Source organism: Thalassophryne amazonica, chromosome 11, assembly GCF_902500255.1.
Source record: "Thalassophryne amazonica chromosome 11, fThaAma1.1, whole genome shotgun sequence".
Classification (NCBI taxonomy): domain Eukaryota; kingdom Metazoa; phylum Chordata; class Actinopteri; order Batrachoidiformes; family Batrachoididae; genus Thalassophryne; species Thalassophryne amazonica.
Genome location: NC_047113.1, coordinates 78,137,492 through 78,163,015, shown reverse-complemented (window position 1 = coordinate 78,163,015; position 25,524 = coordinate 78,137,492). Strand labels below are relative to the sequence as shown.

Genomic DNA, 25,524 nt, shown 5'->3' with positions numbered 1-25,524 from the left:
TGTTTTGCTTCCTTGAAGAGAAATGTTTGTAAGACTGTAATCTACAACAAATGAAGCATTTTGAGGAAAAACAAAATAGGAAATTTAAAATATTGATTTGTTTTAGATTGCGGCAGAGGTGTAGTATGCTCTCGAATAAGTTCCACTTTTCTTTGTGTATTGTGTCTTATTTTAAATGTTACAGTTATGATATTCTGGGAAAAACCAAACACGCCTTCAGGCAAATTTATTTCTAAAACACATTTCATTACAGACAAGCACAATGAGCTTTACAAGACGTTGTCACCTGAACCACCAACATATTAGCCAGTTTTTAACATAAATTCAAACAAGGGCAATTTTACGGTGATAATCGGGAAACTCCGTGCAGCACGAGCTTCAGTTAGCCATGTACGACCACGATAAATTAAACACACAACAAGAAGCAGCTGTCAAATAGAAAAATAAATCAGCGTTCCACATACGTACCAGCGTACCAAATACTGGTGGACTAATCAGGCCGTGAAATGAGGAAGAGATGTGCAGAAGGTTCTGGAAGGGGTGTGGTTGACAAACATTAAAGCAGGTGCAAGATTGTGAAGGGAAATGAAAGCAAAGCAGACAGGACCAAGAGAACTAAGTGACAGGAAAAACACGGGTTTTTACATAATTATTGTATGGCCTTGCCTTACAATATAAAGTGCCTTGGGGCAACTGTTTGTTGTGATTTGGCGCTATATAAATAAAATTGATTAATTGAAAAACGTGACGTGTACAAGACAAAACAATAATTAACATGAGCAAAGCAACAGGGGCTAAACTAAGAAATAACATGATGAGTCAGAAAGTGGAAAACAAGAAAACTAATGATTATAACCAAAACTAGAACAGAACTGATACATAAAAGTGAATACAATAAAAATGGCAACTATAGGTTAAACAGAGAATAAATGATGAACAGTAAACAAAACCAGAGACTACAGAATAATGCAATTAATGACTGACACACAATAAATGATAACAGAAAATAAAACCCAAGACTAACAGAACACAACCTGACAATAAGACACTGAAGATAAATAAAAGCAAAACCAGAGAATACATAATCACTACCGAATAGGGATGAGTGAGTACACCACTATCTGTATCTGTTCAACCATCTAAATTATCTGTATCCGTATCTGTACTCGTAGTGGGTGGGGCATAAACCGGAAGTGGGCATGGTTTAACCCAAAATGGCTGGGGCTTAAATCAGTACATTATTTTAAGTCTGAAATTGATATGGACTGATCAGAAGTTGCTATATTTATTGTCTATTTGAAAACTATTTACAGAACAGCCTCAAAATTGAGATTCAAAACAATGTTTTTGATCACAAAAGAGAACTATTTATAGAACAAGTTTTTTTATGAACTCAGAACATAAATATTCTTAAGTGTATGAATGAATATTTACAGAACCATCTCAGAATTGCCATTCAATGTAGTAGGAAATTATTAACTACTAAGTATGCATGAGATAAAAAAAAGCTTTTCAACCTACCAGGAACCTTAAGCCCCGTTTACACATAGACGGTAAGAGCTCCGGGAAGCATCCCGGAAGAGTTTTTGGCCGTCTTAAGGATCACACGCCAGCGTGACTTAGTTCTGGCTTTACCGGGAATCGTCGAAAAAATTATTCAACATGTCGAATAATTCCGGGAGCGCTCCCGGAGAATTCGCGTGACGACGGAGACAACGCGAACAGCGGCGTTTGATACTTTTTAATTGCCGTTTCATCCTGCCCCTTCCTGTAGTGCCACAGTTTACACCACCGTAATTGGCGGCCGGCGTTGTATCCCTAATCAACGGCGTGTAAAACGGCGATAGAGCCCACATTGGTGTCCTCAAGGGCGTTTTAACTGGCGATTGAATATGGCTGCATGCAGTATCTGACACTTTCTCAATGCAGTTCATAAAAATAAATTGGTCAGTCGAACAACTTCTCTCTCTCCCTCTCACACAGTCACACACACACCATAATCAATGTTGTTTAACTTTGTGTGGGGAAAAAAATATAACTGTGTTCAGCTATATGTGTGTACGTGTGTAAGTGGTCTGCAAGACTGTTTATGTTTTAATGATCTGTGTGAACTTGGTGATTCATGCAAACATCCAGTGATGGCAAACAGGGAAATATGTCAGCCTTGTTCACTGTATTCTTCTCAAAAGCACAGTGTTCAGTAGGAGCAAAGTTTTCCAACTGACTTTATATCACCAGCCAAACTAAGAGCAAGCAAACAGTTTAAAAATAAATAAATAAAAAACCTGACCGGAGTGGAGGCAGTGACCAGTGCGATACAAGCCATTTTCAGCTCTGTCTTCTCAAAAGCAATGCATACGATACGAAACAAGTTCACCAATTAACTTTAAATATCATACAAACCAGAGAGATCCTGTCTGTGTGTGCGAGAGGCTGTAGAGAGATGTGTCTGTGTAGAGAGGGGCGGGCGCTGTGTGTGACTGGCCAGTCACTGAGCTTGGAGACAGTCAGTTAGCCAATGAGAATTTTCCTTCAGCACAAGCACAGATATTGACGGGTTTTACTCGTATCATGCTCGTATTCATCAAAAATGCTTTACCCTACTCCTGAAGACCATGAATAAATGAATGACTGCAAAACTAAATGATAACCAAAGAGTGAAACCTGTGACTAAAGCACACACAAAGAAAAGCAATAAACAGAACCAAACAGACTTAAAAGACAAAATGTAAACATGCGAAAAGTAAAGCCGGGATTCACAGTGGAAATTAAGGAATGAACTCAGACATAAACCTTGAGCTGGGGCAGAACCTGACAGCCTTCACCCTACCGGGGAAGGCACCGCCATCTTCTCTGCGAACAGATAGAGCTCTTCAAGGAGGGTAACATTAGGACTTTACAGCAGGCCACAGAGGAGGTGATTAGAAGAGACCCTGCAGGGCTTACAACTAATGTGATAATGGAATCCATTAGCTTAGTGGGGAAATTAACAGAGAAAATTCATTATGGTGATAGCACAGTTTATGTTGCAGGGAGAGAATTTTATCTGGTTGAGATTGTGGCCTGTTTCTGCACACGTGTCCATAGAAAGCATAGAGGGATATGTTTTGCAAACTTAATACCATTTACTACATTGGATGGCATTAAAATTGAGGATGGCCCGTTGGCTGTTCCTGCAACATCAAATATTTTGTGTCTGCTACCTACAACCCACGTGGTATTCCTTAAACCTAAACCTAATTTTAACCATCTTATATATGCTACTCACAACCACCCCCAAATCCAAATAGTCCAACTGTCAACCCCACTGAGGTCCTTAGTCTGGGTCTCATTCACATAAGATTACTGTCCTCAAAATCATTGATGATTAGTGATCTAATTATGGATCATCACTTAGATATGATTGGGTTATGTGAAACCTGGCTTAAACCTACAGCTGTCCTCCCCTTAAATGAGGCCTACCCACCGCGTACACATTTAGTCACGTCCCTCATGATGCAAAGCAAGGCAGGGGTGTTGCTCTTATTTATAAATCTAGGTTTAGTTTATTAGCTGTTGGGTGTCTAAAATATAATTTGCTTGAACATCTGACTCTCTGCTCTGCCCAGGACACTGCGTATAGCCAAGGTCACAAGATTCCAGCAATGCATTCAGGGTTTGACACACATTAGTGAAAATACCCTGGATTTGGTCCTTGTTTGCTATATTGCCTCTTGCAGTGGTCCCCGATCACTCACTAATTAAGTTTACAGTCTTGGTGTCCTGTTTACAGGAACAACCTTACTTCAATTAATTTATTTCAATTAATTTAATTTATATAGCTCCAAATCACAACAGAGCTGCCTCACACAAGTAAGGTCTAACGTTACCAACCCCTAGAGCAAGAACATAGGCGACAGTGGTAAGGAACAACTCCCTCTGATCATTTGAGGAAGAAACCTCAAGCAGACCAGATTCAAAGGGGTGACCCCATGCTTTTCTTAGGCCATGCTACCAACACTTATTTATCATTGCGGCAACACATCAACTCTTCAACTGCAACTGAACTTGAAGCCAAACTGCCTGATATCTTAGCGTCACTTTTGGAAAATGACCAATCAGTAGACAGTCTTGTGGACAGTTTAAATTCAACTACACTCAACAGGATCGCTCCACCTATATTAAAACCATGCCCCCCAAAATACAGTCATCTTGGTTCAATGATTACTTGCGTGACCTCAAGCACAAGACTAGAGGACTAGAATGAAAATGGTGTAGTTCAAAATTAGAAGTATTCCACCTCGCATGGCGTGATGCTATCTTAGACTATAAGCATGTACTACTGGCTACAAAACGGACCTATTACTCTGATTTGATCAACAAAAACAAGCATAACTCAAAGTTCTTGTTCGACATGGTGGCAACATTTATTCATGGACAACCAACTGTAAGTCACTCTCCTTTTACAGCACAAGATTTCTTGGATTACTTTGAGAAGAAAATAAAAGACATTAGGTTAAACATATCCCAGCATGCCTTAACCCACCCTGCTATTGAGGTGGGTGCAATTACTGAGGAACAGTGTTGTATAAAGTACCAGAAAAATCACACTTAAGTTAAAGTACAGATACCCATTTAAAAAATGACTTTGGTAGAAGTTCAAGTAACCGATTGAAATGCGACTCAAGTAAAAGTCTTAAAGTACACTCAACAAAAATATAAACGCAACACTTTTGGTTTTGCTCCCATTTTGTATGAGATGAACTCAAAGATCTAAAACTTTTTCCACATACACAATATCACCATTTCCCTCAAATATTGTTCACAAACCAGTCTAAATCTGTGATAGTGAGCACTTCTCCTTTGCTGAGATAATCCATCCCACCTCACAGGTGTGCCATATCAAGATGCTGATTAGACACCATGATTAGTGCACAGGTGTGCCTTAGACTGCCCGCAATAAAAGGCCACTCTGAAAGGTGCAGTTTTATCACACAGGACAATGCCACAGATGTCGCAAGATTTGAGGGAGCGTGCAATTGGCATGCTGACAGCAGGAATGTCAACCAGAGCTGTTGCTCGTGTATTGAATGTTCATTTATCTATCATAAGCCATCTCCAAAGGCGTTTCAGAGAATTTGGCAGTACATCCAACCAGCCTCACAACCGCAGACCACGTGTAACCACACCAGCCCAGGACCTCCACATCCAGCATGTTCACCTCCAAGATCGTCTGAGACCAGCCACTCGGACAGCTGCTGAAACAATCGGTTTGCATAACCAAAGAATTTCTGCACAAACTGTCAGAAACCGTCTCAGGGAAGCTCATCTGCATGCTCGTCGTCCTCATCGGGGTCTCGACCTGACTCCAGTTCGTCGTCGTAACCGAATTGAGTGGGCAAACGCTCACATTTGCTGGCGTTTGGCACGTTGGAGAGGTGTTCTCTTCACGGATGAATCCTGGTTCACACTCTTCAGGGCAGATGGCAGACAGCGTGTGTGGCGTCGTGTGGGTGAGCGGTTTTCTGATGTCAATGTTGTGGATCGAGTGGCCCATGGTGGCGGTGGGGTTATGGTATGGGCAGGCGTCTGTTATGGACGAAGAACACAGGTGCATTTTATTGATGGCATTTTGAATGCACAGATACCGTGACGAGATCCTGAGGCCCATTGTTGTGCCATACATCCAAGAACATCACCTCATGTTGCAGCAGGATAATGCACGGCCCCATGTTGCAAGGATCTGTACACAATTCTTGGAAGCTGAAAATGTCCCAGTTCTTGCATGGCCGGCATACTCACCGGACATGTCACCCATTGAGCATGTCTGGGATGCTCTGGACCGTCGTATACGACAGCGTGTACCAGTTCCTGCCAATATCCAGCAACTTCGCACAGCCATTGAAGAGGAGTGGGCCAACATTCCACAGGCCACAATTGACAACCTGATCAACTCTATGTGAAGGAGATGTGTTGCACTGCATGAGGCAAATGGTGGTCACACCAGATACTGACTGGTATCCCCCCCAATAAAACAAAACTGCACCTTTCAGAGTGGCCTTTTATTGTGGGCAGTCTAAGGCACACCTGTGCACTAATCATGGTGTCTAATCAGCATCTTGATATGGCACACCTGTGAGGTGGGATGGATTATCTCAGCAAAGGAGAAGTGCTCACTATCACAGATTTAGACTGGTTTGTGAACAATATTTGAGGGAAATGGTGATATTGTGTATGTGGAAAAAGTTTTAGATCTTTGAGTTCATCTCATACAAAATGGGAGCAAAACCAAAAGTGTTGCGTTTATATTTTTGTTGAGTGTATCTAGTATTTATTGTACTTAAGTATGACAAGTAATGTACAACCAAATGTACTCAAGTATTGAAAGTAAAAGTACAACTAAATGTTAATCAAAAACAGAGATTTTTTTAAATAAAAGTTTATCTAGGCTTGTAAATGACTGGTAGCATTAGTGCACATCACACGAAAACACTTTAGAAATAAGGTTTCAAAACCAAAACAAGAGTAGGCCACTCACTAGGTGTTAACAGGAAACAGTTATTTATTTCTATATGTATTTATTTATTTTCATTGTTACATGGTTTTATCTTTTCTGTTGTGTTTTGTTTCATTAGGTTCTTTTTGTCTGTTTCTCTAAAATTGTATTGTAACATTAGTCTATTATTATTGACTATTATTGTCTATTATGTAGACTATTATTGTTGTTGCTATAATATATGAATAAAAATAAATTTAAGAAATTTCAATTTGACTCTTTTATGACAACAAACACACATCAACAAAAACGTGCTGATGCGAACAGCTTAATGCTACCTTTAACATTGAAAACGCCATAGACATGCTAACGCATTAGCATTGGTCCAGTTTTTAAGTTATATAATACATCTATCAACTGTTTTAGAAGACCATAACAGGTCGGTTTAACATAAAAATATTAATTACTCACAGACATATGCTGTTCAGGGTTTTAGAAAAAAATAAAATCCACGAATCGTAGATCGAAGCACTGCTTCGACCTGCAAATCACTGCTTCGATTGGTTCAAGGTTACTATACAACACTGCTGAGGAATTACTTAGATTTACAGAATTTGATAGTATCTCACTAGGCGTGCTGACGAAACTTGTAACGGCTACAAAAAGCACAACCTGATTATTTGATCCTATACCAACACAACTGTTTAAGGACCTGTGGCCCACTCTTGGGCCAACTGTGCTGGAAATTATTAATCTCTCATTAACTTCTGGATCTGTTCCTTAATGTTTCAAATCTGCAGTAATTAAACCATTACTTAAGAAACCTAATCTTGACCCTAGTGTATTGAAAAACTACAGGCCAATATCAAATCTATCATTTTGCTCCAAAATTCTGGAAAAAGTGGTTTCATGGCAGCTTGTGGACCATCTTACTGAGAATAATCTTTTTGAGCCACAGAGACAGCTCTCGCACTAAAGTGGTGAATGATCCTCTGGACACTACTATTCAGGCACGATTCAGGTGCTGTTAGATTTTAGTGCTGCATTTGATACCGTGGTTCATCATATTCTACTTGATAGGCTGGAGAATCATTTTGGGATTACTGGGAGTGCTCTTGCGTGGTGACATCATACCCGACCAGTCATTCTCACTGTGTTTTGTACAATAACACTACCTTAATCTTAGTGACATGAAATTTGGGGTTCCACAGGGGTCCGTCTTAGACCCCCTGCTTTTCTCCCTTTATATATCCCTTGGGCACATATTGGGATTACCTTTCACTGCTATGCTGATGATAGTTATACATTCAGATAACTGCTGGTAATCTCATCCACATAAATTCCTTAGAGGATGTCCAGCAATTTCTTACCTTTAAACTCAGACAAGACTGAAATGATGCTTCTTGGTCCAGTGAGACCTCGACATCAATTTGACCAGCTAATGCTTAGCCTAGACTCGTGTGTCATACATCACACTGAAAAAGTGAGGAACCTTGGGATAATTTTTGATCCTATGTTCTCCTTTGACCTCCACATTAGAGATATTATGAGGACTGCTTTCTTCCACCTGTGAAATATAGCAAAGATTTGTCCCAGCCTGTCTATGGCTGATGCTGAGACCCTGATTCATGCATTTGTCTCTAACAGATTGGACTACTGCAGTGTTCTATTTTCTGGTTTACCGCAGTCCAGCATTAGGGGTCTCCATCCATCCATTTTCTTCAATTGGTTCAAAATGCTGCTGCCAGACTTTTGACAGGAAACCAATTTTGATCGCACTGATTTGGTGCTATATAAACAAAAACAAATATATATATATATACATATATATATATATATATGTATATATATATATACGAGGTCTATTAGAAAAGTATCCGACCTTATTATTTTTTTCAAAAACCATATGGATTTGAATCACGTGTGATTACATCAGACATGCTTGAACCCTCGTGGGCATGTGAGAGTTTTTTCACGCCTGTCGGTTACGTCATTTGCCTGTGGGCAGTCTTTGAGTGAGGAGTCGTCTACCCGCTCGTCGATTTTTTTCATTGTTTAGGAATGGCTCAGAGACTGTTGCTTTGTTTGATAAAAAATTTTTCAAAACTGTAAGGCACAACTGAGTGGACACCATTCAATAAATTCAGCTGGTTTTCGGTAAAAATTTTAACGACTGATGAGAGATTTTGGTCTGGTAGTGTCGCTTTAAGGACGGTCCACGGCGCCTGACGGCGATCTGCGCTTCGAGGCGGCAGCGTCTCGCCGTTTCAAGTTGAAAACTTCCACATTTCAGGCTCTGTTGACGCAGTAAGTCGTCAGAGAACAGAGAACTTTCAGAAGAAGTCGGCATGAGGAGTTTATTCGGACATTCCATTGTTAACGGTCATTTTGTAATGAAAGAACGTGCGGGCAGAGTCGCATGTCGGGCTGGACCCGACCGCGGGGGGTCGCGGCAGGAAAAACACCTCCGTTGGAAATCTTAACGGGCAAGTTGGAACATGCCCAAGCTGTTAAACAATTTCTCAGTTACTCACTTGTTGAAAGCCATTAAAAGCCGCCTGAATTCTACAAATGGTTTTCAACACGGAGGTGTTTTTCCTGTCGCGGCGCACACAGATTCGCCGAGTCGTCACGGAAACGACTCGGCGAATTTGCGCGTACGTCTTTCATTAAAAAAATGTCCTTAAACAGTGGAATGTCCGCATAAATTCCTCATGCCGGCCTCTTCTGAATCTTCTCTATTCTCTCACGATGTCCTGGGTGAATTAAGCCTTAAATTAGGATGTTTTCAGCTCGAAACAGGCCGACAACAGCGCCTGGAAGCGCTGCAGGACGTCCCGCTCCGTGGGAAGTCCTTACACCGACAGAAACACCCCATAATCTCTCATCAGCCATTAAACTTTTCACAGAAAACCAGCTTAATTTCTCAAATAGTGTCCACTCGGATATTCCTCACAGGTCCAGAAAAAATTTTGATAAAGCAACGCGCGCCATCTCGAGCAGCGTGTGAAACAAAGGAATTCAGCCGAGAGGGCGGGACCACATCTCACTCAAGGCCTGCCCACAGGGAAATGACGTCACCGACACGCGTGAAAAAACTCACGCATGCGCACGAGGGTTCAAGCATGATTGTTGTAATCGCATGTCATTCAAATCCATATAGTTAAAAAAAAAATAAAAGGGTCGGTTTATTATCTAAGAGACCTCGTATATATATATATATATATATATATATATATATATATATATATATATAAAACGCATACATATGTATATAATATAACATAATACAATATACAATATGATATACCTCCTGCAGTGAAAGCCACCTCTCTGAGATTTTACAGGATTTGAAGCCTCAATAGGGTGAATCGATTGCAGGCTTTGGAAAGTGTTGCCGGCCTAAACTTTAACCTTCATTCATCAACACGGAAAATCTAACGATGTCTTAAATGATGACAATAAAACATCTGACAGATAAATAACCAAATGTACCTTTACCAAGATACCACTAAATGTGTGTGTGTGTTTCACAGTGTGAAACCGCTCAGAACAGTGTAGTTTAAAACTTAGATCAGATTATTATCAGATAATCAGATTATTTGTTTATGGTAAACAAATCAAATGAAATCAGTTTACTGATGTGACAGTTTATTGGTGATGAGTTTTATTCTAAATAAAGTGTTTAAAATCAAATTTTACCTTCACTGAGATCAACTCTGCTTCTGGAGATCAGGTGTGTGTTTGTCCACCTGATGGAGCAGATTCATCAGGGCTAGCCTGTCCTCACTTCTGATTGGCTGAGCACACCTGGCTGAGTTAATCAGCAGTGGGCGGGGCAGGTAATGTCTACGAGCAGGGTCATGGCTTCCCCTCGTGGAGCAGATAACTGTAGCCATTGTTCTTTTCTGGAAACAAGCACCAAAATTGGCATATGTACTCATTAAACATTACTCTTTTGAAAAAACTGAGGATCCACTTGAATTTTCAGGAGGCGATCAGATATGGGTCAATTGAAAAATTACACAGGGGCCAAAAATTTTTAAATGCTCAAATCATATTGAAAGCTATACCATATTATTTGTCTGATCACACAGATTACAAAAAAAGGTATAGTTTGGACTCTCTGTGACTGAATGTTCTGGAGTTATGGGGTAAAAACAGCAAAAATGGTGACAAAGATCAGTTTCAGTACAGGGGTCAAAAGTTAAAGTTGCTCCAATTTTGGTAAAACAAAAGTGGTGCAAATTATTGGTTGAGCCAACAGGATTAATAAATGAAACAGTTTTGACTGTGTTGAATGTTTGGTTTCCAAAGTAAAGGTCAAACAAGGTCAACATCCAGTGGATTGTATAACATGTGACATATGTTACCCTGTAACATGATAACTAAGCATGACACATGGTGTAAACTATTCCTTTTTGAAACCCCATTAACCCAGCCAATAATTTGCACCACTTTTTGAAAATTGAAAATTCAAGTGGCTAGTCTGTTTTTTCAAAAGAATAATGTTTAAGGAGTATTTGTGGCGAATTTGGTGCTTGCATCCCCATTTGAAGGATTCCTCTGTAAATATTCTGTTATCTGCTGCAATAAAAGTCATTTTTAATCATAACTCTTGCTACAAAGCCATTGGATTTAATGTTGTGTTATTCTTCATTGATATGATCGAATAAAAAAGAAAACACTTAATCTTTGTCTCTGGTTGTTGGATCTGATTGGTGTCTCAGAAAAGTCGCGCTGACCTTTGACCTGACAGGAGCAGTGAAGGAGGTTTGTGGAAGGACAGAAATGACAACAATTCGTACTCGTTGTTGAATTAAGCGACGGTTTAATGGGTTTTGTGCGGCGGCTCTAACGAGGCAGATCTGATGGACAAGAATCCGACCAAACGATTCCCAGGCGGCCATAAAATCCTTCAGCTCCGCCTCACATCACAATCGAAACATTTCTTTTTCTCTCTTTAATGGAGACGTGCGTCTGTGATTTATTCCATTTTCCTGTCCGGAGGTATTAGTCACCAGGTGCTAATGCCGGATGACTTCAGCCGCCATTCTGCTGCTGATGAATGACTGAGACGAGCAGGAAGAAATAGATCAAACCGCCGGCATGAAGCGTGGAGGCAGAGGAGGAGGCTGTTAAATCATTTCCCTCCGCCGCCCGACAGGCCTCACAAAATGCCACCATTACCGGCGTGCCGCAGCTAATCAAAGCGCCCGCGGTGATTAGCTGCCAGTGCTTCCTCATGTCGCTTTTCCCGCTGAAATATGGCGCACTTCACCGTGCACGCCACGTGACAGGGCAGAGCGTGGGCGGCTAATTGTGTGATTAAGTCTTAAACATGTAATTACGGAGTTTGGTGAAGGATCACAAAGAGCCACTTAAGACTCGCTGAACATAAAGTCACCTTAAAGTGCTCTGAGTGCGTCAGCACCGACCCGAGGCTGCTGCGCCATCAACTGCTGCGTTTGACTTCATTTGTTCCAATCCAGATCCACCAAAGTATAAACACAGACTCAAACTGTAGCATAGTTTGTTTCACAAACATCCAAGCTCCGCCCTTTAGTCTGGCTCTGCCCCTTTGTCTGAAAGAAACCCATACCCTGAGGACAGACCAAACCTTTGCAACTGGATTCCGAGCCCAACAACTGGCCTGAATTGGGGCGGATACTGGCCGCCATTTAGGAGTAGGAATTCCCACTCGTGATAGCCCGACTGCCAAAGACCAATAGGAGGGCAGCGCTCACGCCACACCCCCAAACTTGAACAAAGTGAGGATGACTAATGCTGACGTCAGTGTCTTGGCCGCCAACCAATCACAGGCTAGGAGAGAAAGAGAGAGAGAGATGTCCGGCCTAATTCAGGGCAGTTGTCGGGCTACTGGATTCCAGCTTTTAGCTTCAAGATACTTGACATTTTAGAGTTCTTGGCTCCACCCCTTGTGCTGGCTCCTCCTCAGAATGTTCGGATTTGAATTTTTTAAACACTTTTTTAAGACTGAAAATCTTTTTGTTTCAAGACAGATGTCAATGGTGGAAAGAACGGATTCAGTTTGAACCCAAGGTATGTGTTTGGATATTGGGTGGATGTGGTCTGTATGCAGACATATTGGGCAGGCATGGTCTATATACATACACACTGGGTGGACGTGATCTACACACTGTCTGTGCACAGTCTGGCTGCAGCCAAAATGATTTCTACAGGCTGCGTCCTCACCTCCTCTCTGCCCCCCTGCTGCGCGCACCTGTGGCAGACATTCCTGCGTCGTCATGACGCCACACGAAGCAACTCGAAGCAGCCCTGTTGTGAAAGGGGCTTAAATGTGGATACGTTGAGTGGGCGTGGTTTATTTGTGGATACATTGAGTGGGCGTGGTCTATATGTGGACACATAGAGTGGGCGGGGTCTACATGTGGACATGTTGGGTGGGCAGGGTCTGTATGTGTACACGCTGGGTGGCTGCAGTCTATATGTGGTCACGTAGAGTGGGGGGGTCTATATGTGGACATGGGTGTGTGTGGTCTATATATGGACATGTTGAGTGGGTGTAGTCTATATATGGATATGTAGAGTGGACGTAGTCTATATGTGGATACGTAGAGTGGGCGGGGTCTATATGTGACATGTTTTCAGCTTGGGACTCCGACAAGGGCGGTCGCATCTCCTCCACTCTCCCTTATCTCTCTGCTTTTAACCTTCAAGTCCCTACTTCACCAGGCTGTGAATTCCTCAAAAACTATATTGGATTCTGGCTCTATTGGACTACTATTGGATTAACCATGGGATTGATCAGCTGTTCTCTGAACGCTATTGACACCATTTTTTCTACAAGAAGGTCAGGAACGGGGATCCTTCCTGCCCAGATGGAATGTATCCTGCGGGCTATGTTCTCGACTCCTGGGGGTCGTGGTGAGTTGCATGCTTTTTCGCCATTCTCTGTGGAAGACGTCAAGGATTTATTCATATTTGGTCTTATGGTAGCAGGGCTGGTACCTTTTGACTTATGTGCTGCCCTGATGTACCGGAAAATTGGCAAGACGGCGGCATCAAGAACAACGGGCCCTCGCTTGTCCGTCATGATTAATGAGGTTGGCAAGGCAGTTCATTCTCAGACTGCGTTGACTCTTGAACTCAGACGCAAATTGGATGACACCCTGGAGCTGATGCGTGCCTTGCAGTTGAAGCTGAAGGTTTCGGAGGCCGGTGAATATTCTTAATTCATAATTGGGAATATTCTTAATTCATAATTGGAATTTGGCTGTTCAAGTGAAACTGTTAAAGTGTTTTTCACTGCTCAGCTGCAACACTACAGGCTATCTAGCCTCAAGGTCAATTGCCCACTGTTTACCTCCAGAGGAATTTATTCAGACCTTGGTGAGATTATTCGGCTACATTCTTATCTCAACCCACAAAGACAATAACTGACTTACACATGGACTGAAGCATGCTCCAGTTTCTCCTTTTACCTCACTTCCTGCCCCTCCCCCACTGCGGCAGGCCCCCGTTCTTCCCAAGCTGGCAGGTGGAGCAACTTGACAGTTGCAGTGGCTACCAACACACTCATATCGCCTCAATTTGGAAAATGGACTGTTTCAAGTTTAGTGCACATAAACAATGTCAAATGTATATGTGTTGTCCTAATTATGATGTGTGCCATTATTATTGTAAACAAGTCATAATTGTAGATTAATTGCTGTTTGTATGTGGAATGTGAGTGCGGAAATCTCGTTGTTGTAATGGCAATGACAATAAAAGCTATCTATCTATCTATGTTGGGTGGGCGTGGTCTATATGTGGATATGTTTTTCCACATATAGACACATATTTAAACATTCCTACCCGGCTGCTCAAGGAAGCCCTACCATTAATTAATGCTTCGATCTTAAGTATGATCAATCTATCTTTATTAGTTGGCTATGTACCACAGGCTTTTAAGGTGGCAGTAATTAAACCATTACTTAAAAAGCCATCACTTGACCCAGCTATCTAAGCTAATTATAGGACAATCTCCAACCTTCCTTTTCTCTCAAAAATTCTTGAAAGGGTAGTTGTAAAACAGCTATCTGATCATCTGCAGAGGAATTGTTATATGTCCGACGCGGTCGGAGCACCAACCCAGCGTTTGACAGGACCCAGCACGAAATAAGCAGAGCACGGTTCAAAAGATAACAGAATTTAATAATCATAATGAGTGCAGTGATAAACAACTAAAAAGTCCGCGGTCTGGTGAGGTGGAAACACGGCGCGCTCTCAGCAGCGCAAACGGTCCGGAGCCACAGCAGTTCGGACCCAGGGACCCCGCTGACACCCCCCAGGTGGCCACGACAAACCGAGTCTGTGAAGAAAGAAAACATGAGGTGAGTCCAACACTCTCCACCCAGAGAGACACAGCTCAAAAAGGTGCACACAATCAGCAAACACTTCCTGGCTTAAATATATATCAGCTCAGCCTGCAGGCACGGAACAACTCAGTTCAAATCTCCACTGCAGCAGAAGCTGATTAGACAATTAGCATAACGTGACAGCTCCATAACACAAGGTGTGAGGGACACCAAATCCACTGTCATTACTTCATAAAAGTCACCAAAACCAAATTACCTCAGGAAGTGTGCTGAAGAGCGTGATACCTCACCCAATCCTCCTTCACAGACTGTGGCGTCAAACCTAGAGCGGTCTCTGCGTCCGTAATGGTGAGATTGTTCTCCTGACATCGATCTCACACGTCTGCTCACAAGGTCGAGTCTCTGGCAATCACACACTGTGCATTCAAGGATTAAGTGCAGCAATCTCTGATCAAGACAGAATATACCACAGCTGTGAGCCCTGATGACCTGCACGTGAAAACAAGCCTCAGGTGTTCAGGGTGAGGTCCTAATACTCAGCCACTCAGTCCTCAATGCATACCACCTGGTGGGAGAAACAGAAAAACAAAAACCAAGCCAGCCAAACACCCCAGCACACAACAGGAATGGTCTATTTGAAGAGTTTCAGTCAGGTTTCAGAATTCATCATAGTACAGAAACAGCATTAGTGAAGGTTACAAATGATCTTCTTATGGCCTCAGACAGTGGACTCATCTCTGTGCTTGTCCTCAGTGCTGCTTTTGATACTGTTGACCATAAAATTTTATTACAGAGATTAGAGCATGCCATAGGTATTAAAGGCACTGCGCTGCGGTGGTTTGAATCATATTTATCTAATAGATTACAGTTTGTTCATGTAAATGGGGAGTCTTCTTCACAGACTAAGGTTAATTATGGAGTTCCACAAGGTTCTGTGCTAGGACCAATTTTATTCACTTTATACATGCTTCCCTTAGGCAGTATTATTAGAAAGCATTGCTTAAATTTTCATTGTTACGCAGATGATACCCAGCTTTATCTATCCATGAAGCCAGAGGACACACACCAATTAGTTAAACTGCAGGAATGTCTTACAGACATAAAGACATGGATGACCTCTAATCTCCTGCTTTTAAATTCAGATAAAACTGAAGCTATTGTACTTGGCCCCACAAATCTTAGAAACATGGTGTCTAACCAGATCCTTACTCTGGATGGCATTACCCTGACCTCTAGTAGTACTGTGAGAAATCTTGGAGTCATTTTTGATCAGGATATGTCCTTCAATGCGCATATTAAGCAAATATGTAGGACTGCTTTTTTGCATTTGCGCAATATCTCTAAAATTAGAAAGGTCTTGTCTCAGAGTGATGCTGAAAAACTAATTCATGCATTTGTAATTCATTATTATCAGGTTGTCCTAAAAGTTCCCTGAAAAGCCTTCAGTTAATTCAAAATGCTGCAGCTAGAGTACTGATGGGGACTAGAAGGAGAGAGCATATTTCACCCATATTGACCTCTCTTCATTGGCTTCCTGTTAATTCTAGAATAGAATTTAAAATTCTTCTTCTTACTTATAAGGTTTTGAATAATCAGGTCCCATCTTATCTTAGGGACCTCTTAGTACCATATCACCCCAATAGGGCGCTTCGCTCTCAGACTGCAGGCTTACTTGTAGTTCCTAGTGTTTTTAAGAGTAGAATGGGAGGCAGAGCCTTCAGCTTTCAGGCTCCTCTCCTGTGGAACCAGCTCCCAATTCGCATCAGGGAGACAGACACCCTCTCTACTTTTAAGATTAGGCTTAAAACTAAGCTTATAGCTTGCAAAGCTTATAGTTAGAACTGGATCAGGTGACCCTGAACCATCCCTTAGTTATGCTGCTATAGACTTAGACTGCTGGAGGGTTCCCATGATGCACTGAGTGTTTCTTTCTCTTTTTGCTCTGTATGCACCACTCTGCATTTAATCATTAGTGATTGATCTCTGCTCTCTTCCACAGCATGTCTTTTTCCTGATTCTCTCCCCTCAGCCCCAACCAGTCCCAGCAGAAGACTGCCCCTCCCTGAGCCTGGTTCTGCTGGAGGTTTCTTCCTGTTAAAAGGGAGTTTTTCCTTCCCACTGTCGCCAAGTGCTTGCTCATAGGGGGTCGTTTTGACCGTTGGGGTTTTTCTGTGATTATTGTATGGCTTTTGCCTTGCAATATAAAGCACCTTGGGGCAACTGTTGTTGTGATTTGGCGCTATATAAATAAAATTGATTTGATTTGAATTGATTTGATATGTTGAGTGGGCGTATTCTATATGTGGATACGTAGAGTGGGCGGGGTCTATATGTAGACATGTTGGGTGGGTGTTGTCTATATGTGGACAAGGACATGCTGGGTAGTCGTGGGGTATACAGTTGTGCTCAAAGGTTTACATACCCTGGCAGAAATTTTGCTTTTTTGGCCATTTTTAAGACATTATGAATGACAACACAAAAACTTTTTTTTTCCACTCATGGTTAGTGGTTGGGTGAAGCCATTTATTGTCAAACAACTGTTTCCTCTTTTTAAATCAAAATTACAAGAGAATTACCCAAATTAACGTGATCAAAAGTTTACATACACCTGGTCTTAATACTGTGTATTTCCCCTTTAACATCATTGGCAGCTTGGAGTCTTTTGTGGTAGTTTTGGATGAGGCTCTCTGATGGTAAATCTGCCACTGAATATGTTTTGGACTTTATTTACATTAATTACAAAGAAATACAGTCTGGCACTCTATGGTTAATCTGCATGGAGTAGACAGTTCTCAAAAACTGAGTGACTGTGCAAGAAGTAGAAGAGTGAGCAGAGAAGGATTTTCTTTTACCAAAACAGATCAGATCCAGGCTTGCATCTCAGATGTACCTTCTGGCTTTTTGTAGCTAAACTTTCAGGTCTTCTTCTTAAGAAAATCCTCCTCTATACCACTTCATCATGAAGATGGATACAAAATGCAAAGCTTGCACTGTGCATAATTTCTCAAATCACAGCCACGTAAGCCTATAACTTCTTCTGGGTTGTCTGGGTGTCTTGGTGGCTTTCCTCAGTTTTGAGAACTGTCTACTCCATGCAGATTTACCATAGAGTGTCATACTGTTTGTATTTCTTTGTAATTGATGTAAGTAAAGTCCGAAACATATTCAGTATATTCAGTGATGTTAAAGGGGGCAATACACAGTATTAAGAACAGGAGTATGTAAACTTTGGATCAGGTTCATTTGGGTAGTTCTCTTGTCATTTTGATTTAAAAGAGGAAACACACTTGTTTGACAATAAATGGCTTCACCCAACCACTAACCATGAGTGAAACAAAAGTTTTTGTGCTGTCATTTATAGTCTCTTAAAAATGGCCAAAAAAGCAAAAATTCTTCCAGGGTTTGTAAACTTTTGAGCACAGCTCTATGTGGACACGTTCAGAACCAGAGACAAATGAGCCAATTCATGATTTTTTTCTCGAACAGCTGGGACGTTGTCCTTGTTCTAAGATGGTCGTTAAACCCAGTGTAATTGCGACTGTCTGAGTGACACCATCAATGTGTTTTCACTGAAAACCAAAACAGAACCTAAAGGATTCAGGACAAGTTCATGCCTTTCACCTGAACCTCATGAACTCCATGAAGGCCGAGGACACCCCACAGACAGTTATGTTCAGGAGGTGACAGGCTGGTCATCTGCTTGGGTGGTTGCCATCCAGAACCCAGATTGGTTCTGTAGTACCATGGATGTGGTTCCATGACAGCATGAAATTGCTCAGAATGAACACATGATCAGTCCGCTGATGTCATCATGGGAGAGCCAATCACAGCAGAGTTCATTAAAATGACAACAAAAAGTGTTTTCAGGATCCGAGGGCGCGGCAAACTCAGAACATGTCTCCCCGAGATGTTCCAGTAAAACCTAGAACTGATCCAAGAAAGCAGAGCTCTGACAGATGCACCTGTAGCGGAAACGCTCGACCCAATGTTATTTACAAGCAGTGGTGGGCACCGTTCCACTAATCTGCTAACTGCTAATTAGCAAAGCTAACATTTTTGTTTGTGGATTAGCTTTGCAGCTAACTTTGAAAACCAACAGCAGACCAATCAGCTTCCGCTAAATTTAGACAGAGATAAAGCTGAACGATCAAAACGCCTTTAAAACCTACATGTTAAGTCCTGTCATGTGCTTTGCAATAAACAGACTGCTGTACGAAGCTCAGTCATCTCCCACTAAAAGTGGACCAACCAGCTGCTATTACAAAAAGGAGGGAGGAAGAGAAACATCATTTATTTTCAACATGTCAATACTCACAGAGTGGGCAGGAGTCATGAAGCGCAAAGCACCTTTCACTCATGGTTTCATTTAAACCAACTAATTCTGGACTGTTTAGTAAAAGTAACAGCAACACTGTCATTTTTACAAAGTGAAAATATCAGCTATATGTTTTAGTTTTAAAGTAATGCACAAATTCTGAAGGTTTGACATTAAACAGACACGTGCCAACAGGCATTATGGGAAAATTCAAATGACCTGCTCTCATCACTTCCTCCCCCCTCCGTCAAAATGCAGAGAGCACTCCATGCCGTCCATGGATGGGAGTGTAAATAGACTGAATGTTTCAATATAAGTGGATCACCGATCACACGCATTGTAAAAACTAACACACAAGTTACAGTAACATTACAGGGGGTGTCAAAATTGGCATGAGCAATGTACGACCAAAATGTAACTTTAATGCCTTTCATAGCATTTTTAAGAGACTACTGCATGAGACTCTGAAAACTTGCTAAAACAAATATTCCAAATATGCTATGTTTAACCTGCGTGGAACTTCATAAATACAAACCAAATTTCAAACATTTTATATGTATATATTACTCTGAAACAAACAGTGCTGCAAAGGACAATAAGCAGGATGTTAAAGAGCAAACTTCACTTTCCTCCAGATAGAGTGACATGAACATGAAGCGATCGCAGCTCACAGCAATTCCCAGCCCACTGCTAATAATCAATCAATCAATCAATCAATTTTTTTTTATATAGCGCCAAATCACAACAAACAGTTGCCCCAAGGCGCTTTATATTGTAAGGCAAGGCCATACAATAATTATGTAAAACCCCAACGGTCAAAACGACCCCCTGTGAGCAAGCACTTGGCTACAGTGGGAAGGAAAAACTCCCTTTTAACAGGAAGAAACCTCCAGCAGAACCAGGCTCAGGGAGGGGCAGTCTTCTGCTGGGACTGGTTGGGGCTGAGGGAGAGAACCAGGAAAAAGACATGCTGTGGAGGGGAGCAGAGATCGATCACTAATGATTAAATGCAGAGTGGTGCATACAGAGCAAAAAGAAAAGAAACAGTGCATCATGGGAACCCCCCAGCAGTCTACGTCTATAGCAGCATAACTAAGGGATGGTTCAGGGTCACCTGATCCAGCCCTAACTATAAGCTTTAGCAAAAAGGAAAGTTTTAAGCCTAATCTTAAAAGTAGAGAGGGTGTCTGTCTCCCTGATCTGAATTGGGAGCTGGTTCCACAGGAGAGGAGCCTGAAAGCTGAAGGCTCTGCCTCCCATTCTACTCTTACAAACGGAGAAACAATAATAATGGAGAATAACGGAGAATAATAATAATAATAACGGAGAAACAACCTGAGCTTCTCGCAGGCTTACACAAAACAAACTCAGTAACAACATCTATAAACCCAGATCCTAAATTCACGAGAGTTTTAGGCACAATATACAGTTTTATGTTGGGATGATGTTAATGCTGTTGTTCGTGTGCAGTGCAGTGGTTAAATTGCAGCCTGATCAGACAGTCTCAATGTGAGCGCTCTGAAATTTTGCGGGATTTGAAACCTCTCACAAACAAATTAGGTGGTCTATTTACACTAACGTGAAACTTCAGCCGACTAAGTGCTTTGTGCAACACCTAACGTCGAAAAACTAGTCAACTAAGTGAGTTCATTCAACTAAATTAGATTAGGTTGCTTTAGGTTGCACAAAGCGCTTAGTCGGCTGAGGTTTCACATTACCCGACTAAACTTTTTAGCCTGCTACAGAGGAGGCTAATCTTATTTTAGTTGAGAAAACTTCAATGTCTTACCTCAAAAAATGGCAGCCACCATGTACCACTACTTGCTGGAACACTCAAAAGCAGCCCTACATCGCTCAAATTCCTTCAAAAGGAGAGCTTCCTCTGCTTTTGGCCGCAGTTGCAGCAGACGTCGACTGTCATGATGTGTTTGTGACAGTTCTCACACGAGCCACCAGGTGTCGCTACTATGCTGAGCAGCATTGTGTGCACAAAAAGGTAGTGTAGAATAAGAAACTCCTAGGCTAAGTGCTAAGCACATTATTTTGCAGTTTGTATGAGTCCATAAATGTTAATAAAGCCAGTTAATGAAACAAAGGCTGGATAGTTCATGACAATGACCAATGTGGAAGTAAACAAAACTGTCGCGCATGGAGCCATCTCTCAGCAACGGCACATGTGAGGCCGTTATGCCTGTGAAAATAGTTGACTACGGTAAGATAGCTAATCTACAAGTTTAGCCATCGATGTGAAACAGTGATTAGACGGATAATGTTGGGTGACTAATTGGTAGATTAGGTTGCTTTATGAAACCGAGAGAGAAGGCTGATCTTAGACAGAAGCGCTGGCTCGTTGTTGTTTGTGATTGCCTTTGAATTTATTCAAAAATATCAGTAGCTGCCAGTGTACGAGCGTCAAAACTAAAACGTATCGGTTTCGCTTTTAACTGAGACTACCGCAAAAGTTTTTAGGGGTTTATCGGTTTCGTTTTATAAAAGTTAACTTTTCAGTTATGGATTAACTGTTATTGAAGCTAACTTTTTGGTTAGCTGTGCCTACCAGTGACAACAAGAACCCAAACCCAGAACTCCCCAAAGAACACAGACAAGAACCACATCCTGAAGTCCAGTCAGAGCTGCAGTTTAACATATCATGAGTCTGATCCAGATCCAGAGCCTGGTCCAGATCCAGATTCTGAGCCTGATACACATCCAGAACCTGTTCCAGATCCAGAGCCTGATCTAGATCCTAAGCATGGATGGACAGATGGTCAGAGACAGATGGACAAACAGATAGACTAATGGATGGACAGGGTGATTGCAGTGTACCCCAAGCTTTTCTGTTTGTGGGTTATAATTGGGCCATTAAGATTTTGTGCTCGACTGTGATCGGGTTCAGGACTCAAATGGTGGGATATTCCCACGTGGTGGAGACAAGCTTTTGCAGGACATGATTTATGGATGTTAATTGCGCTTTTCAAAAAGTCCAAAGAAGAAGTGAGACACATCTGGAAGAGTCATCAGGACAAAAGCCAAGTCCCGGTCCTGGGAGGGAAACAGAACCCAGTCCAAAATACTTTCCCGTGTCAGCTGCTGACCCGTCTGAGCCCTGACTGCCGTCGTTCTCCACAGAACAACATGGTTTTGTGTCTGATCAGCTGGATGCAGCCCGCCGTGTTCGTGGCTCAGCAGGAGGATAAAACGATTATGGGAAAAGAACACACAGGATTTCAGATCATCGACCCACCTACAGGTTCCGAAACCTGTAACTCATCAAATCCACATCACATCACATTTGTTATGTTTTCTCCCATCGACAAAAATTAACTTTCTTTCTGAAATGCTGAACGCACGCCAAGCGCAACGTGGAGGAAGATGACCGATGGCGTGGAGATGTTTCGCATCCATCTGTGACACCAAACAATCTCCAGCTCCAATCAGGAAGATATGATTCCACCTTTTTGATCAAGCCAAAACGTCAGTATGCCGTTGAGAACGGAAGTGAACAGACCCAGCTGAGAGCGTCAGAGGAGGTCCTCTGGACCAGAACGCACCTCCTCATCACAAACAAAATGAAAGTTTACATGAAAACCAAATGTCTGTTTCCTTTGAACTGTGTGAAAAAAAGCAAAACCCCAAATTAAAGAAAAGAAAAAACTTTAATCGACTTTTGATCTCTGAAAGCAACCATTCAAAACAGTTTAAAACTGGTTTAATCCAGTTTATGATCTGTTATAAAAGCGATAGCATTAATTTTTTTGTGCAGCAACTCATTGATTAATTATTTGATTATTTTAGTTACAATTCGGATCAGAACCAAATGCCCTGTTTACACTGAGTCCATGATCGATGTTCGATTGAAAAAATGGCCTCTGCTTGCCGGCGCTCAGCGGGGCAGGCTGGTCACAGTGGGGTCCCATGGTTGGAACAAAGATCCTGCTGGTCTCCATCAGTCCCCATCACCCTCCATCACTCGCCATCACCCTCCATCACTCCCCAACAGTCTCCGTCGCCCTCCATCACCCGCCATCACTCTCCATCACTCCCCATCACCCTCCATTAATCCCCATCACCCTCCATCACTCACCATCACCCTCCATCACTCCTCATCACTCTCCATCACTCACCATCACCCTCCATCAATCCCCATCACCCTCCATCACTCACCATCACCCTCCATCAATCCCCATCACCCTCCATCACTCCCCATCACCCTCCATCACTCCCCATCACTCTCCATCACTCCCCATCACCCTCCATCAATCCCCATCACCCTCCATCACTCACCATCACCCTCCATCACTCACCATCACCCTCCATCAATGTCCATCACCCTCCATCACTTTCCATCACCCTCCATTAGTCTCCATCACTCACCATCACCCTCCATCAATGTCCATCACCCTCCATCACTCCCCATCACCCTCCATCACTCCCCATCACTCTCCATCACCCTCCATCACTCACCATCACCCTCCATCAATGTCCATCACCCTCCCTCACTTTCCATCACCCTCCATTACTCTCCATCACTCACCATCACCCTCCATCAATGTCCATCACCCTCCATCACTTTCCATCACCCTCCATCACTCCCCATCACCCTCCATCACTCCCCATCACTCTCCATCACCCTCCATCACTCACCATCACCCTCCATCAATGTCCATCACCCTCCATCACTTTCCATCACCCTCCATTACTCTCCATCACTCACCATCACCCTCCATCAATGTCCATCACCCTCCATCACTTTCCATCACCCTCCATCACTCCCCATCACCCTCCATCATTCCCCATCACTCTCCATCACCCTCCATCACTCACCATCACCCCCCATCAATGACCATCACCCTCCATCACTTTCCATCACCCTCCATTACTCTCCATCACTCCCCATCCGTATCATCACCCTCCATCACTTTCCATGGGTCTCAATCACTCCCCATCAGTCTCCATCACTCTCCATCGGTCTCCATCACCCCCCCATCAGTCTCCATCACCCTCCATCGGACTCCATCACCCTCCATCGGACTCCATCACCCTCCATCAGTCTCCAACGGTCTCCATCACTCTCCATCACTCTCCATCACTCCCCACCAGTTTCCATCACCCTCATTACTCTCTGTCACTCTCCATGGGTCTCAATCACTACCCATCAGTCTCCATCAATCTCCATCACTCTCCATCGGTCTCCATCACCCCCCATCAGTCTCCCATCACCCTCCATCACCGTCCATCACTGCCCATCAGTCTCCATCACCCTCCATCACTCTCTATCACCCTCCATTACTCTCCATCACTCCCCATCAGTATCCACCACCCTCCATCACTCCCTATCAGTCTCCATCAACCTCCATCACTCTCCATCACTCCCCATCACCCTCCATCACCCTCCATCACTCCCCATCAGTCTCCATCACTCCCCATCACCCTCCGTCACTCCCCATCACCCTCCATCACTCCCCATCTTTCTCCATCACCCTCCATCACCCTCCATCAGTGTTCATTACCCTCCATCACTTTCCATCACCCTCCATTACTCTCCATCAGTCTCCATGACTCCCCACCATTCTCCATAACCCTCATTACTCTCTGTCACTCTCCATGGGTCTCAATCACTCCCCATCAGTCTCCATCAGTCTCCATCACTCTCCATCTATCTCCATCACTCCCCATCAGTCTCCATCACCCTCCATCTGTCTCCATCACCCTCCATCACTCTCTATCACCCTCCATTACTCTCCATCACTCCCCATCAGTATCCACCACCCTCCATTACTCTCCATCACTCCCCATCAGTATCCACCACCCTCCATCACTTCCCATCAGTCTCCATCACCCTCCATCACTCGCCATCACCCTCCATCACTCCCCAACAGTCTCCATCACCCTCCATCACTCCCCATCACCCTCCATCACTCCCCATCAGTCTCCATCACTCCCCATCACCCACCGTCACTCCCCATCACCCTCCATCACCGTTCATTACTCCCCATCACTCTCCATCAATGTCCATCACCCTCCATCACTTTCCATCACCCTCCATTACTCTCCATCACTCCCCATCCGTATCATCACCCTCCATCACTTTCCATGGGTCTCAACCACTCCCCATCAGTCTCCATCAGTCTCCATCACTCTCCATCAGTCTCCATCACCCCCATCAGTCTCCATCACTCCCCATCACCCTTCATCACTCCCCAACACTCTCCATCACTCCCCATCAGTCTCATCAGTCCCCATCACCCTCCATCACTCCCCATCACCCTCCAACACTCCCCATCATTCTCCATCACCCTCCATCACATTCATCACTCCCCATCACCCTCCATCAGTGTCCATTACACTCCATCACTTTCCATCACCCTCCATTACTCTCCATCAGTCTCCAT

At 43.0% G+C, this 25,524-nt stretch overlaps 1 protein-coding gene across 1 annotated transcript; it reads left to right on the top strand.

The window, feature by feature from the left end:
* The first annotated feature begins 23,047 nt into the window (after window positions 1-23,047).
* Window positions 23,048-24,691, top strand: LOC117519701 (extensin-1-like). The gene has a single exon (XM_034180960.1). The coding sequence runs from the start codon at window positions 23,048-23,050 to the stop codon at window positions 24,689-24,691; it is 1,644 nt and encodes a 547-aa protein (XP_034036851.1).
* The last annotated feature ends 833 nt before the right edge of the window (window positions 24,692-25,524 follow it).

Excerpts from the sequence above, each read along its gene's own strand:
- LOC117519701 (XM_034180960.1), top strand. The coding sequence starts at position 23,048 with ATGGTTGGAACAAAGATCCTGCTGGTCTCCATCAGTCCCCATCACCCT.